Here is a 17,033-nt window from a genome sequence, read left to right on the forward strand (position 1 = left end):
ATTCAGATGAAAAGTTGTTGGTTAAAATATTGTTTCTCTTAGAACAACAAATGAGAATAAACCAGTTGGGTGAGATAATTCTTATTTCTTTTTTTTTGTGTCTCGTTTGTTTTAGGGATTTTCTTGATTCCAGTAACACTTAAAATATAACAATTTCATCTTCTGTTTGTGTGCTTACACTGATTTTTTTCTGACTCATGATACATCTTATCTGCTCGCATTAATCTGAACACTCTGTTTGTTTAAAGATCATGTGACGTTATTCAAGAAATTATTGGAAGAAATGAATTTATGATACAAAGAAAAACACAAGACTCTGTACAAATATTTAATACTAGTACTAAAAAAAAGAAATAACTAGAAGCAGACTGACACTGAGAACAATTTAGGATGACTGTTTTAAAGATAGTCACGTGTAAATGACTCAACATAAAACATGACAAAACAGCTCACAGGTTCCTACACCAGTGTGTCCAGTTAATTCTATTGTTGGAAGTGGAAAACAGTCCAAATCTTAATGTGTCTTTGTTTAACAGCTCTGACTTGAAAATCCATTAACAGCCTGCTATTTTGGACAAACTGCCAACACACACACATTCAGATCCACACAGTTCGTTCGTCAAGGTGAAGTGCTCTAAGAACCAGGCTGAACTGTGACTGAAATCCGCTGAGTCGATGCAGCGGCAGCTCTAAGGGTTAATAATCGACAAGGTAAAAATTCAAAGCACGCAGCCTGTTTGTCCTCGGCCATTAATGAGGCAGACAGACGGCCACCGCCGATAACAGTTAGATTACAGGCGCTCGGCTGCGTCTGGTTCAGCCGGACAGGTGGAGCTTACCTTTCCTTCCCTGAGCCCCGGGCCTGGAGGACCGATCCGACACACCTGAAAACGACTCCACCGGCATGGAGACGGGTCGAGGTTTACCTGCAAAGCGTCCAGACACAACGGAAGTTACAGACGTGCTACAGGACACAGTGGAAAATATGCATGTGCATACATCACTCATGATACATCTTATCTGCTCCCATTAATCTGAACAGCTGCTGTAGCCACAGGAACCAGTAAAGTTTGATCTTTTTTTTAATCTCATCTGATTTTTTTTCATGCTTGAATTCGAAGGAATCCTTCAACATTTTGTGAAACACACTTATTTGCTGTCTTGCAGACAGATGAGAACACACTCTAATATCTGTACGGTAAATATGAAGCTATAGGCAGCAGCCACTTAGTTTAGCTTAGCACAAAGACTGGAAATGGGGGGGAAAGAGCTAGCCTGGCTCTGTCTAAAGGTAACAAAATACACCTACCAGCACCTCTACAGCTCTAATTAAGATGTGATATCTTGTTTGTTTAATCTGTACAAAAACAACAATTTATGGTTTGTTGTAAAACCACAACTTTTGTTGTTGTGTTTTTTGTTTTTACGATCCAGTTCTTGTCTTTGTGCTAAGCCATGCTAAGCTAAGCTAACTATCTGCTGGTTGTAGCTTCATATTTAGTGTACAGACATCTCAACGAGGAAGCAAACAAGCAGTAAAATAGAGTAATTCTACAGTAAATATGTAATCAATATAAACACATCATATTCATCAGACAAGACTAAACCACATCCTATTAAAAAGCACATTATCTGTGTGGGACTTTTAAGACCCTGACAGTGGCGACATTTTTGGAAAGTGACGACACTTTTTCCTCACTTATTTAAAGGGCTGTTAAAGAAACTTAGTTTTAAGGGTTTAAGTTAGCATGAGAATATTTTATGTTAATGAAGGTCCACATAAGTACAGAAGAGTGTGTGTGTCTGTGCACTCACAGCGTGTAGAGGAGCGCTGTCTGAGGCATACAGGGATTGGTTGGTTGAGTTCAGGTGGGGGGTTGACGGACGTCCTGTTGTCGTCGGCAACAGTGAAGCGCCGCCGCACGTCTGCGTCCAGACATGAGTTTGGAGACTTCGGCCTCATTTTCACACCTGGAGAAACGTTCATGTTCGCATCTCTTCAAAGAGGGACAGAACAGGAGGAGAAGGATCGTTAAGATGAAAGCTGAAAGACGTTCATGAGGCAGGAGCCTTCCCCTGTAGGTGACCTGCTGAATCAGTCTGGTACTCACAGCGGTACGTAAGGTGCTGCAGGGGGAGGAGGGACGTACAAATCCAATATGGCTGTCTTCCCTCTCTTCCCAGAAGCATCGGAAGTTTCTGGCTGTCGAGATCTGTAGAGACCCGGAGCTCCCTGAGAGGTCTGGACACAACAAGAGAAAGAGAAATTATTACTGTGAAGCTGGTGGATAAAAAAATAAATAAAAAATGAATACTTTAATTATGGAAACAAAAGTATTTGAAGCCGTTTTGAAGCTGCTGTAACTGCTTCTGAACAGTGTTTCTGTGGTCTGTAGAGCTTTTAACAACATTTCTGTCACACAGCAGACAGCAGACGAGGTAATAATTCCTTTAAGAGTGTTTATCATAAAACAACAGTAAGACGTCTCAGATCGAGAGAAGAAACAGCAGACGAAGCTCTTCTGCTTCCTTCCTCACTTCCTTCTGTATTTCTGTAAACAAAGGAACTTCGCTCAGCTTGTGCTTCTGCTTGGTCTGTTGAAAAAAACACGCCTGCAGGAGTCTAAGATGCAGCTAGAAACGAGTTCCTCTGCTGAATAAAGATCAATTCTAATTTCCATTTTTAAGATAAGTCTGGTGATATTCTATAATTTTTCTTATTGTCTAAAAAAAAAAAAGACCAAAACCAACAATTAACTGATTCTACTAACTTTAACTATATAACTTAACTATTGTGTGTGTGTCTTCTTCCTCTGAGCCGCAGAGCTCCACTGTCGTCCAAAAACTATTAAAACACATCAGTGAGGCGCACTGTTGCACTGGGTGACATGTTCCTTCATCACCATGAACACACACACTGTAGTTTATTCTGACTCAGCCCCACACACACCGTCCTGCTGCCCCAAACACTCACTACAGCACATGTTGATTAATCCGCCGCTGAAAATAGTCCCCAACAAATGCACCATTTCCTCCTGTTTGTTTGCTAAAAACTACAGTGAGCTGCTGCTTTAGGAAATTACTGAGTTTTTGTTGTTCAAACAAAATACGTTAGCAGCAGAAATCATTTTGGACTTGTTACGTGTGGGATGGGATGTTGTCATTTTTAGGTCTGCAACTATTGATTATTTTCATTATTAATTACTCTATATATTCTTTGATACATCATTTAACCTATAACATGTCAGAAAATAGTGAAAAGTGCCCAACACAAGTTCCCAGAGCGCAAGGTCACGTCTTCAAATGTATCGTTTTGTCCGACCAACAGTCCAAAACCCAAAGATATTTACTTTTAGCTGGAACCAGAGAATGTTTTGCATTTTTGCTTGATAAACATCTTAAATGATGAATCGATTATTAAAATCGTTGTTGTTTAAATAATCAAACAGTGAATTATTTTCAGCCAAAAAGATCACGTACTTTACATTTCTGAGGTGATAACCGGGCCGAGGACAAGTAAGGGAGACGTAAGTGTTGATTCAAGATGACCTTTAAACTGAATGGTAGGAGTGACGGTGAGGTAAAGACAGACTGACGTCAGATCTGTTTTGATAGCCAAGATTAGAGACTGAGCGCATCAACCTGGCTGTCGAGGGGCATTTAAGATGCCTATCTTCCCTAAACACAGACTTCCTGGACCTCTGTCAACACAAAACCCCTGAAGGTGGTTTGGTGAATTCATAATTGTCACATTGTGGAGTAAAGAATGAGTCACCTTCTAAAGATGTCTGACATCAACACAACCTGATGTTTGGAGTGTCCCCCTTTTATTTCAGGAAAAGGGAAGAAAGGATCCATTGTTCCCCCCACACACCTCAGCGTAGCAGCAGACAAACAGAAACAGCTTCACAAAAAGCTACGATGACAGACGGAGAATGTACCAGAGGGGCGCTTTATTTACCCCGGAGAGGGTTACTGAAACAGTCTGCTTCACTTTCATATAGCCACACCTGAGAGTTGCCTGATAGAACAACCTACTGCTACTAGAACGTCTAAGAATGACAATAAAGAAGAATCAGGAGGAAAGATGTTTAAACCTGCTGTACTGACAGGGGGTCAGGGCAGCTCACCTGTACGCGTGGCGGTTTCCAGCGCAGGTTTTTCAGTGGAGCGGGTGCGAAGCCGCCGGATATTCCAGACGGCCTCTTCTTCACCACAAGGACGACGCCTCCAGACTCCGCCCTCAGCTTCTCCACCAGGTGCTTCAACTGCCAGCCCACCTGGACCAATCACACACCAGAACTCTGAGCACTAAATTTAAAATTTTTATATTGATGTGGTGCCAGGCTAGCTGTTTCCCCCTGTTTCCAGTCTTTATGCTAAGCTAAGCTCACTGTCTCCTGGCTGTAGCTTCATATTTACCGTACAGACAGGAGAGTGGTATCGATCTTCTCATCTGACGCTCAGCAAGAAGGTGAATAAGCATACTTCTCCAAAGTGTCTAACTTTTTCATTAAAGAGTGGAGTTTTGACTCACCACTGTCTGTTTGTTGACCTGAACGACTTCATCTCCAGCGTGAATCCTCTGGGTTTTATCTGCAGGAGACTGAACAGCAGAATCACAGAGTTTTACTCTCGTTAGAAGAGATCGATCAAACACACTACACTAACATCTATTCTACCGTTTCACCAGTAAAGGAGCTTTTTCAGATGTGTTTCAACCTGAGAAACGATCTGGAAGTGTCACAAAAAACAAACTGGAAATTGTTTACATGACTTTTAGGACCAGAAGGACCAGATCCAGACTAAATGTCTGGAAACTGCGTCTTTTTTTTTTCACACAGCAGTTGTAATGAAGAATCAGCAGCACACTCACATTCTCTGTTGTTCCTGTGATGACGTGAAGCCCATCGTAGGTGGATTTGATGTAAATACCCTATAAGATTAAACACATTAGAAAATGTATATATATGAATCTTCTATATAAATAACCTCATGTGGTTTCTCTGTAATTCCTTGCTGCAGTGGTGGTTGTGAGGTTTTTCTTTTTGGACCTACATCTGTTTCTGTTTTCGACTCAGTGCTAATTGTGGTTCATGGTGAAGCACTAAAATACCTGTTAGTGTTTCTCAGGGGAAGTCGGGTTAAATTGTGGTTTTTTTTTTTACAATACAATACAGTCATGTCCCGCCGATACGGTCTGAATGTAAATGATGATGTCTGTCCTGTATTTGTACTCTGTCCTTTTGTTAATGCCGTTTTAGCGTATTTTCTGAGCTCACCAGTCCCTCCCCAGGCTTGATGTTGGTGATGTGCACCTCCTCCAGACAGGCCATCTCACTCTTTAAGGGGTCAGAAGCCGCCTGGACCGTCTTCTCGCAGATGCCGTTCAGAGCTCGGGACTGAAGCACACAAAAGAAAAAAGAAAAACAAGTCAAGGTCAATGGCTGTTTCATTCAAACAATCCTTTAATTCCCAAAATCCGATAAAGTTACATATAGACCTCTAACGGTTAGTCGATTAGTTGATGAACAGAAAATTAATCGGCATCTATTTTGATTTTATTAAACATTTAGGTCATTTTATTCAAATAAAATGCCAAATATTTGATGGTTCCAGGTTCTCAAATTTGAGAATTTTCTACTTTTCTTGGTGTACTGTAATTTGAATATTTTTGGTCAAGTAAAACAAATAAATTCAGGATGTCACCTTGGGCTCCAGGATATTGTGATGGGCATTTTTCCACACTTGTCATGTTTTTTAGACTAAATTATTAAATCGGTTAATCAAAATAATCTGCAGATTAGTCAATAATGAAAATAATTGTTAGTTGCAGCCCTATAACTAACATATGAATAAAACTCATCAACAATTATGTCCATTTTTAGGATAAAAACACATCGCCACGTTGCATTGTTTGAGTCAAAACCTTTCATTTAGCTTCCATTTGTACTGAAACGCAACTTATTTGTACACTCAGCAAGTTTCACGGCCTCAGGGAGCCATCAAACACAGAAGTCAGAGTTACATTGATTGATTACATGAGTCTAAAATGCTGAATCACTACCTGCTGTGGCAGCACTAAAGCTGTCTGTCCCTGACCTCTGACCTCTCTGTGGAAAGGAAAGAAAAGAATATACTGGTGAACACCTCAGAGATCAGGGCAGCGTTACATAAAAGCTCTAAATGTTGCAGTGCTGTAGTTGTTGGTTTTGTTGAACAACAGACAAGAGGATCTTCCAGGAGCCTAAGGCCTCATATTATCATTATGCTGACTAGACTCTCAGCCCTGAAGCACAGCAGGGGGTCTGAGGTCATGCGAAGCAGGGATTTGATCAGGAAAACACAAACCGGCAGGAAATTACAAGTAAACTAGAAAAACATGCTCCTCAGGAGAGTTAATGCCTTCTTTTTCTTTGCTTTGCAAATGTTGGTGATTTTTATTGCTTGTTTATAAAGGACATGCTCGTCTCTGCGGTGGAGAACAGTCTAATTAACTTCTGATTTTTGTAAAACACATTTTGTATACACACAAACTGCATGGCTTTCAAAGCTTTAAACCACACTGTGTGGGGGATTTTTGTTCTCAGGGCTACTTTATCTATCTTTGCAGCATTTCCCTCATTGTACCCTGGACAAACAAACTGAACCAAAGCCTTTCACTGAGTAACAGCACAGAGATGCCTCCAAATGTGTCACTGCTCAAAGACACCTATAGTGCTGAGTATAAAAAAAACTACAGGAAAAGATGAAAAAACGAGATAGACACCAAAAATATTGGGAATTTAACAAAGTTCGATTGAAATCATTGTCTACCAACATCACATTAAGGCACCTCTCATGTTCACAGGGGACATTTTAAAAAGCCTGTTGAAGTACATTCACTTTTCCTCACGTCCTGCACAAAAATGTCCCTTCAAGTGTGTTTCCCATCATGTAAAATGGAGGAATGCATGAATGGATTACTAAACAGGCCTATTGGGTTTTTTTGCTCCTTATCCTAATCCCAGTCCAATCCCTTTTCCTTATAATACAGTTAAACAGTGGATACTTTTCAACAGGCTACAGTAAAACAACATTACATTTAGTAAAGCAATTTAGTTTGAAAGCTCAGTAACTCTGCTTTAAGAAAATCTAGCTTGTGCCACAGGTTTCCTTTGGTGGTTTTCTATAATATTTTGTACATTGTCCTGTAGTATTTAGTGTAATATTTTGTGTAGTAAGTGTCCGTGTGGATCTAATGTGTCAGGAAGCTTTGGAAAAGAGCCTCTCTTCGTCCAGGTGCAGTTTTCAACCAACAGCAGCACTTTCCAGTTACTGGTGACCTTAAAAAGGAGTAGTTCAACATTTTGGGAGATAAACTCATTTGCTTTCTTGTAGCGAGTTAGATGATAAGATTGATACCACTCTCATGTCAACACCTCTAAAGCTCAATAATTCAAATGTTATATTTCATTAGTTTAATCCGTACAAAAACCGAAGTGTGAAAATGTCACTCTGAAGGATAAGACAATGCTAACAACAAACTGTTTACAGAAAAACATAATTTATTAAAGTTAGCAGCTTTTTGAGGATCTTTAAGGATACTGTGTGACTGCGGCCTGTCCCGCTGCTGCTGCAGGATAGCCACAAGGAGACAAAGATGTATTTTTTGTGATTCAAGGTTTTCAGTGTTGATTTATGCAACTAAACTAAAACTAGAGGTCTCATTAGAGGAGAATCAGAGGTCATGAGGTCAAATTAAAGTGAAAAGTCAGAAGCGAAAGTATCCTGTGAACAAGTGGACAACCAACAGGAAGTGTTATCTAAGAGAGGAAGTGGATGGTCCTGAGCTGAATAAACAAACCTGCAGATTCACACACACACACACACACACACACACACAGTCAGTGGAACACACATTTCCTTTTCCTGTCTTGTACTGAGCGTCCCATAGTGTTCACTGTGTGTGTGTGTGTGTGTTTGTGTGTGATTAGCATCTCCAAACATCCAAACCAGAGGAAAAAGGAGAAGCAGTACTCACCACTTCCAGAATCTTCTCCTCAATCTCATAAACAGTACAGTCCTGCAATTAAGGAGACAGAAAGATGAACGTCACACTCCAAGAAACTAACACTTCAATCCTAAAAAAACTGTCCAAACATCTGCATTTTTATCAAGACAAGCGATAACGTCTGCCTATGAAATAAGGTGACTCCTATTTTAAACCATTAGTTTCAGTTCAGATAGACGAAGAATAAAATGTTCTTGGAAAACAGGCGTCTTTATAGTAAAAGAAATAGTATGTTGCGCTTTTATTTTGAAGACGGTTAGGACAACATAGAGAAACAGATAATAAGACTCTGAGCGCAGCAAATAATCCATGAAAGAGAGGAAAAGAAAGTCACATGATTAAACTCTTTGACCCCACAGGCTCTTTACTGGTTTCCTCATTTCAAACAGGAGCTGCACAGACAAACATTTTTCAAACTAACAGAACTTTTCTTTAGATTTGAGTCAACATCATAAACTTACCAAATGTGTCAGGCTGAAAGAAATGTACATAAATGCAGATCCGTAGTGACCAAAGAGGTCATGTCCCCAGTGATATTTCTGGGAATCTGGGGGGGGCTTATGACATCAAGTGGAGTCTGCATTCTCATATTACATTTGTTGGTTTTTTAGACTAAATATCTTTGTGATTTAAAAAAGGGATTTGTTATTCTCCATCAGAGTTATATACCGGGCGGCTTACAACATTTGGACTAATGTAGGGAAATAAAATAGTTATATGAATAAAATGTTAAATTCTATAGGTGGGGGAATTTGGACTCAGGACCTCAGTATTTCTAAAATCCTCGTTAATTCTGAATAAATGTGCTCTTATATAAAGAAATGTAAATGAACAGTTTGTGCCTTTCATGTATTATCATTACATTCAAGTCACAGAACTAAAACCCACTAAGTCATTTACCAACACTTAACGCTGTGTTGAAGGTCTCTCCTCAAAGACTCTTCTTACCAGTTGGATAAAATAATCTGCTGCCTGATCGAAAAGATTTTTAACTTGTTTCACAAGTTGAGACTCCAAAAAAGATGGTGGGCTGAGGTGACATATGTCCTGACTTGAAACTGGGATAGGTACAGGTTTAAACATTTTACTCGATATAAAGCTTTATATACTGTAGCTTTAGTGAAAAACAAGAAACAAGGGCATGTAGAATAGAGGCTGTGACTGGAAGACAGTTTTATCCAATTTTGGAGATATTTTAAGGGGGAATTAAAAGGGAATAATGGAAACAGAGTTTATGTTGTCAGAATATTAAGACAAACTCACACACATAACATTCAATACACAGACACACACCAGAAACAAACTATATAAAAATTGTTTTCTTGTTTTAAAAAAAGGTAGAATTTTAAGTCCATCATATCATATGAGACAGCTTTCCTTTTTAGAAGTCTGTCTGTGTGAAGAACTATGAGTGTGGTAAACAGAGACAGGATGGAAAGGAATCAGCGGTAAAACAAATATTTGAGAAATGACAGCCTACAGGAGAGTGAAACCAGAGGGAGGCACCGCGAACGCCTGCCTGAGACACAGAGGATTCCTCCTGTGGTCGGTGAAATAACAACTCCCTGTAAACAGGCTGACAGGATGATTGCATGACAGCGCGGTGGGGCGACGCCTCAACGCTGCACAAAACTCTGCAGTCACATGTAGGGAGGCGACACGCTGCAAAAAACATGCAACTGCACAGCCACAACTTCAGCTGTGAACCCTAAAACCTACTTTCAAAATTTTACCTGAGCTTTTTTTTTTGTTGGGAATCAGACTTTTTGTTGCTGTTGGAATCATCTGCCTTATTTTAAGGGTTTTTTATGACATAAAAACTCAAAATAGTAGTTTTTAAGTAAAATAATCACACCTCTCCACAAGCTAAACAAAAAGAACATCTCATAAAAGCCGTTGTGTTTACTGCCATGTTCAGACAATGTAACCACAAAAAAGAGAAGCTTTGCTCTTATTGGCTAAAGCAGCTACCGTTTAGGGCCAGGTGTTTTGTGTGATCAGTGATGTGTCTTCGTCCTCTGAGCCATAGAGCTCCATTGTCGTCCAAAAACTATTAAAACACATCAGTGAGTCGCACTGTTGCACTGGGTGACATGTTCCTTCATCACCATGAACACACACACTGTAGTTTATTCTGACTCAGTCCCACACACACCGTCCTGCTGCCCCAAACACTCACTAGAGCACCAAATGTGGATTCATCCGCTGCTGAAAATAGTCCCCAACAGATGCACCGTTTGTTTGATAAAAACTACAGTGAGCTGCTGTTTTAGGAAACTACTGAGCCTTTTTAAAAATGAAACTATATATTTGTGAGGTGTTTTTAAAGATTTACATCTTCAGTAGGAACCAATGGGCTCGGAGCTCAGAGCCACAGACAGGAAGTCAGAAAGTATTGAGAGAAAGATTAACACATTGTCAGCATCTCATGTACTGAACACGTGTCACAACAACTGTCCCTGGACGGGTGTTCAAACAGCTTCTTTCAGCAGATCCGTTATCTTTTCCAGAGCAGCGTCAGTCTGTTTCATGTACACACGTGTCAGCAGGACGGGGGTGATGGGATGCGAGCAGGAACAAAAAAATAAAAATGTTTGTGCTAATTTAAAATGCATTTAGGACCTGGACATGATTTGACATATCCCACTGCCCTTGAACTGGTTTTGTCTCAGCTGAGTATCTCATGCTTTAATTTAAATTCTAGCGGAGATCTCAAAGTTTCCAAATATGAAAAGGGAAATGTGTATAAAATGATGCAGACATTTCTTAAATTCAAAGAAATTTAATCTGAGGGCAAAATCAAAAGATTAAGAATTTAAAATGTAAAAACTCTCTCTTCTTGCTTGTTTTGGTAACACTGATATCTGAAAGAGATCCATCATCAAAAGGACTTTGTAGATGTAAACAGCAGTTATCTGATTCATCATCACGATCATCATCAAGCCTGAGAAGAAACAGTCCCAGAGGGTCACAACATGAGAATGGTAAATGGACTGTAGTCCATCTGTATTTGTTTATATAGAGAAGACTTCAGTTCATGGCCTTCTTTCTTTCTCTGATGTCCGTTTAACAAAGTACCTTCACACAGAAAACATCTGATTCATCTCAAGAAATTCTGGTGAATCTCATGAAATCGAGCAGAAACAGCAGCTTCACTGAAGAGAACAGAGGGATGTTTGAGCCTCACTGACCTTCTGGACGGTGGAGGTGAGCTCCAGACACAGCTGGATGATTCTGCTTTTGGTGGAGGTGAAGTCGTTGGCGCTCGTCAGAGAAGTCCTGGACAGAGTGGATATTGGTAGTGTTACAACGGGGTGACCTGTAGTAAAACCGTGAACCCTGCTGGTACTGTCAGGAGTTTGTAGGGTAGGCATTGTACCTGGGTTATTTTTCCAACAGGACATTCTTTTTGAAAATGGCCGCAATGACTGAAAAGACAAGGGTCTAATCTATAGATACATTACGATATATTACAGATTCACATTCAAGAAACGTTTTCATGGTACTCACAGTGCATTTAGGTTCATGGTCGGTGTATTAACCCCTAAGCCACTGGGGCACGCCTCTCCTCACTCTTTTTATATTAGGAAAAATCAATGTATGAAACATTCAGGCATCTCACTTTTAGCCGGTTCTGCTGACCACCACTTTCAGTAGTTGAAATGACAAGGTTATATCATATACATATTTTAAGCTTTTTTAAGCTTTAAAATTTTTGGAGCAAGTATCTCGAGAAAAACAAGCTGTGCAAAAATAAGCAAGCTGCACCTTTAAGATGCATTTAATTTCAACATCTTCTGCTGCTCATCTCATTTTTACGTTGCAGCTACAGGTTGTGAACGTTAATTACACTCTTGAATTTGATATTCAGATTCAATAAAATGCTATTGAACCTCAGCCCAAGGTGTTTTTGGGTGAGTGACCTGACACACGACAGATGTCAGGTGTGTTATCGGCGTCAGTGCAGCAACTTGTCAGTGTTTGTGTTTAACAGCTGCTGTGAGCTGGAATGTTCTTCAAGCTGATACAAGCTGAGACAGACAGACAGACGCACCGACAGCTGACAGACACCGCACATTTTAACATGGACCAGCGCTAATAACAGTGTGAGACAGTGAGAGTGTGTCTTCTGTTTTTCTTTTACACACCTACTGAATCAAAAGTCTCACGGGTGGCTGGTATTTAGGTAATCTGGTATTTTCTATAGAAAGTGAACTTGTATATTCTATAATGCATTATGTTTTTTTGTGCATTTTTTTATTTGTGCAAATAAATAAAGTAACAAAATTATTTAAATACAAAAAATAAAATAAAAATCATGTATTCTGTGTTTCTCTGATGTGTATCTGCTGTGCAGCCTGCAGAAAACTATTTTCTCTTTGAAAACAGATTAAGCTAAGCTAATATCATGAAGCTAGCTTCATATTTGTCCTGCACAGTGCAGAGGAGTATCAATCTAAATATCTAACCCTCTGCAAGAAAGTGAATAAGCGCATTCCTTTAAGAAGCTCCCAAACTAATTCACCTACTAAAGAAACAATGCGTAGACTCATGGGAGCTGACATTACTTCCCCGCATCAACAGTAGTTTTACATTTAAATTAAACCCACAAGTTCATATAACCAAAATAGGAGATTAAAGTTGCCCATGAGGGTTACGCTTGGCTATAACACAGAAGGAGTCATGTACTAACCTGCGTCACATGTCACATGTGTGTCTCTGATTATTGATTGGCACATTTAATAACGTTGGAATGATATCTTTTCCAATGCAACAAACTACTAAAAACGCTTTAAAAGATACTTTTGAACATGATGTGTGTATGAGAGACAGTGTGTTTGGTTTGTATGTATGTATGTTTTGTATGTACTAAATGTGTCTGTGTCTACCTGTCCAGCCAGCCCAGCAGACTCTTGGCGGCTCCGATCAGCTCAACCACGGCGGTCAGGAATTCGTTGGAGGGCTGATGGGAGATTTTGCTGTGGTAGGCGGGGTTCTTCCTACGCTGCGACACTGCGCTGCTCAGGTTGTGGTGCGCCACTCTCATCTTCCCCACCAGAGTCTTCAGGTTGTCCGACTCCACGCCATAGTTCTGCCCAAAATGAAAAAAAAAAAAAAACATGGTTCAAATTCAAAACTTCTAGATCTTACATTTTAAACATTATCAATATACAGGAATCTTATATGTTAAAGCTGCACTTTGTAGAATTATTAGTAGCTGTGAAATTAATGTTACTGCCTTGGTGCGATATCTTGTACCAGTGGTGTTGTAAGTGCTTGTGTATCTCCAAAGACCGCATTTCCCATCAGCCCTGTTACCACTACCTGCCCCCCTCCCTTCCCTGATGAGGATGGACATGTTGGATGCGATCCAGCAGTCCTCTAAATCTGATCCATATATCACAAAGTAAGACACAGAATAGGTAGAGGTGGTCAGAGACTAAAACTCAGCATATAGATGGTCTCGATGTAGTTCTAATATTGTCTTCCTGACGCAGAATGACACCTAAAAAATAAGTTCACGCCTTCATTTCAAGCAGATAAGATTACAGTGATGCATCATTCTCAGGCCAAAACACTCCAAAACAGACTTCAGCTGATTCAGACCCCCGCAGCAAGATTAACCAGGTTAACCAAGACAAAGAAGAGGGCGAACATTAGGCCAGTTCTCTAGCCTGGGTGCACTGGCTTAGATTATTCTATACTGATTTTAGAACATTTCAAGTTCTGAATGAGATTCAGAGAACCGACAATCCCAACACCCCATCCCCTCTAAACACACACACACACACACACTCCTACAAACATGGTGATGATCTGACTAAAAACATATTCCACGCCACTTCAACCTCATTCAAACTAAATCCAAACCCAAAGTGAGCCGGTGTGACAGTCTACAGGAACGATGACAATAATCAATAATGGTGGTCAATAAAAATTAATGTTCAATATGGACGCTTTGGTTACCATGGTGACATGTTTGATTTGTTAAAAAAAAATAAGAGTCAGAGTAAAGAAAGATGCTGCTGGAACATCTCATGCTTTCCTGAAGATTTATTTACATGAATCAATCAATCGGTTAATCAATCAATTTTTCAATCAATTGACAAATGTCAGAACTGTAGTGATACCAGGGGTCTAACAACACACAACATGTGAAGTCATATGTGCATCAGGACATTTTTGTCCATATTTTTTCTTGTTGGATTTTTACTTTTGGGTGAGTTTTTCAAACTAATCAATAACTGCAGATGATCAAATACTCGTTCCACTCGTCCTCACAGATCTGTACAGGATCTGTAATTAATTCTGTCAGCTGACGGTGTGAACACGCTGGCTCGCCCGAGGCCGCTCAGATGTTTGAGGTGTCGTGACGCTCAGAGCCAATAAAAACATCTGCAGACATTCCACCTGTCAACTGACTGCACTGTAAAAATCCACCTTAACAAAACACGACACCTGACAACGAGTTCAAATCAAGTTTCAGGTTAACTTTCTAATCATGTTTCTAACATGATCGTAAAGTGATCTCACCCAATCAGAACAGAGTGAATACAATGAAGTTAGACCTTTGTTGGAGTGAAACAGGCTCTGACTAAACACAGATGTGAGTCTCGCTTCGGTGAACCAAAATATTCAAATTAATAAAAGTTTCTGTATTGAAAAACTGAACAAACAATTATTTGATTTGATTATTTCGATTATAATGATTATTTCACTGATTATCGTCTTGATTGTTTTTCCCAATAAACCAATTAACTTTAGTTTCGGCTATAATATGTCAGACCATGATAAACAAATGCCCATCACAATTTCACCAGAATCCAAAATGATGTCTTCATATTGCTTGTTATGTCCAAAACCCAAAGATATTTCATTTATTATGATAATAAAAACAGAAAAAAGCAGAAAATTTTAAGAAAAAATTTGTCGTTTAAGAAGCTGGAACCAAAGAATGTTTGGCATTTCACTTAAAAAATAACTTTATAGACAATTGCCAATTAATTCATTCATTGACTCATTGTTTCAACATCAGGCCCAATTCGTCACATTAAAATCAAAAATAGATATTTTTCCTCTTACCTGTAGTGCCGTTTATCCATCTAGATTGTTTTGGTGCGAGTTGCCTCCTAGTTATCTTCAAAACTGGGCAATTCACACCAAAACAATCTAGGAAAAATATGTATTTTTGATTTTGGGGTGAACTGTAACTTTAAGGATGAAACAATGTCAGAAAATAATGAAAAATGCCATTCTAATTTCCCAGAGTCCAAGGTGACGTTTTCAGATGTCTTGTTTTGTCCAAAACCCAAAAATATTCAGTTTACTAACAATTATGACAAAGAAAATGATCACATCCTGACATTTGAGAAGCTGGAATCAGCAAATGTTTGGCATTCATTTTACATTTCAGCGGGATCAGATTTTGAGCAGGAGAGATTATCTGTGAGTTATAGCCTACAGTTTTAATTACTGATATTTGCTATTCATTATCTATAAGTTTTGAGTGGCTTTTGCATGTTATTTGCAAGAAATGTGGCTCTGAAACATGGTTGGGAGACCTCTGGTTCTAAGGTAATTTATCCCGTCTCGTAACGTTATGTAATGTTAATGAAAAGCGCCGGCAGAAAGACGTCGTCATACGTGAACAGGAGATTTATTTATCTTCTGTAGCAGTTAATACAACACTAGGGCCTTCAGATTCATGTTATACTACTCTAAACAGCATGACTATGTTCTTTTAACTCTGATAATAAACCTGTAGAGTTTGAATGGTAAAAGTCAGAACAGAGAAAGTGTGTCCTGTTCTGCTGAATGAGTCTCAGATGGAAAACTGATCATCTGACAGCCAACGGAAACTGCTGCTGGAACAAAACTGCTCTTCCTCTACAAGCCGTACACTGTGTTTGATTGTTTGTGTGTGTGTGTGTGTCAGGGGAAGGGTGGGGGGTCATTCTGACATCTGTTTCCTGCTCCACACCCGAGAGCAGTAAACTCAACTCTGTTCTTCAAAAAATATCCACAACACGTCACTTGACCTTCAATTCAGTCTTACAGGAAAACTCTCCATGAAGCACTCGAGCTGCCGCTGATGTGTGATCTCTATTCACAGCTCTGTTGAGTTGTTTTAGTGCTTCTTTCTTCAGTGTGAGGTCATGTGGTCAGGGGTTAGTGCCTGAAAATGTTTCAGGGATCAAAAACATCAACAGTAAGTGAGCAGGGGGTGTGATCTCCCCCTGACTGCTTGTTGTCTCACGAGCAAAGTTCTGTACTTTGGTCTCATGTTGACACCTTCTGACATTCGCTGAAGAAAGCCATGGGATATGGTCAAAAGATGGTCACATGAGTAAATGTGAGGTTTTTCAGCCCTAACCGGGGTCAGGAGTCAACGAGCATCACATTCATGACCCTCATCCTAACCAGGGCTGGATGTGGGGCGCTGCCCGGCTTTGGTGAACTGGTGTTTCTATGAAAATTAATTTAATGATACAAATGTTTAAAGGTCATTTAACCATTTCGTCGAAAAGAGAGAGAATGAAGAAAGAAAAAAGGAAGGAGAGAGAGAGTGCATGGGAGAAAGGTGAAACTGAAACTTTAAGATCCCCCCAAAAAACCCCTGAAAGCCTCAAGTTTTTTAATAACATAAATATTCACTAAATATGCAACAATCAGAGTTAAAGAGTTGAGTAAAATGTAATTAGTCATTCATTTCTCCTTGAGAAGGCTGGATCAGTTGGGAACCACTGACCTGTACTGAAGTACAGAACTGGAGGAGATGTTACTTTCTTCTCTCTATCCGCCGACACATACAGCAGCAACCAGAGGACAGTTACTTTGACTTGATCTGCTTTACTTCAAGATAATGTCACCATTTTATTTCCAACAAGCGGAGTCATATCAGGCACAAACTTATCTCACCCTATTAGCACATTTTTCACTTACTGATTAAATTACACAAAATCCCACACTGCAAAAAAAT

The 17,033-nt window shown here is 39.6% G+C and overlaps 1 protein-coding gene across 1 annotated transcript in view; it reads right to left on the minus strand.

Moving 5' to 3' along the window:
- The window catches only part of cnksr3 (cnksr family member 3), a 43,846-nt gene that overhangs the window by 4,715 nt on the left and 22,098 nt on the right, over positions 1–17,033 (minus strand). Inside the window, exons 3-12 of the mRNA XM_044169068.1 lie at positions 12,943–13,145; positions 11,245–11,332; positions 8,024–8,065; positions 5,283–5,402; positions 4,877–4,936; positions 4,538–4,606; positions 4,131–4,280; positions 2,112–2,242; positions 1,816–1,997; positions 840–926 (exon numbers count right to left, since the gene is read on the minus strand). Coding sequence (XP_044025003.1) covers positions 840–926; positions 1,816–1,997; positions 2,112–2,242; positions 4,131–4,280; positions 4,538–4,606; positions 4,877–4,936; positions 5,283–5,402; positions 8,024–8,065; positions 11,245–11,332; positions 12,943–13,145 — 1,132 coding nt within the window. The remainder of the gene's footprint in view (positions 1–839; positions 927–1,815; positions 1,998–2,111; positions 2,243–4,130; positions 4,281–4,537; positions 4,607–4,876; positions 4,937–5,282; positions 5,403–8,023; positions 8,066–11,244; positions 11,333–12,942; positions 13,146–17,033) is intronic.

Source organism: Siniperca chuatsi, linkage group LG16, assembly GCF_020085105.1.
Source record: "Siniperca chuatsi isolate FFG_IHB_CAS linkage group LG16, ASM2008510v1, whole genome shotgun sequence".
Taxonomy (NCBI): Eukaryota; Metazoa; Chordata; class Actinopteri; order Centrarchiformes; family Sinipercidae; genus Siniperca; species Siniperca chuatsi.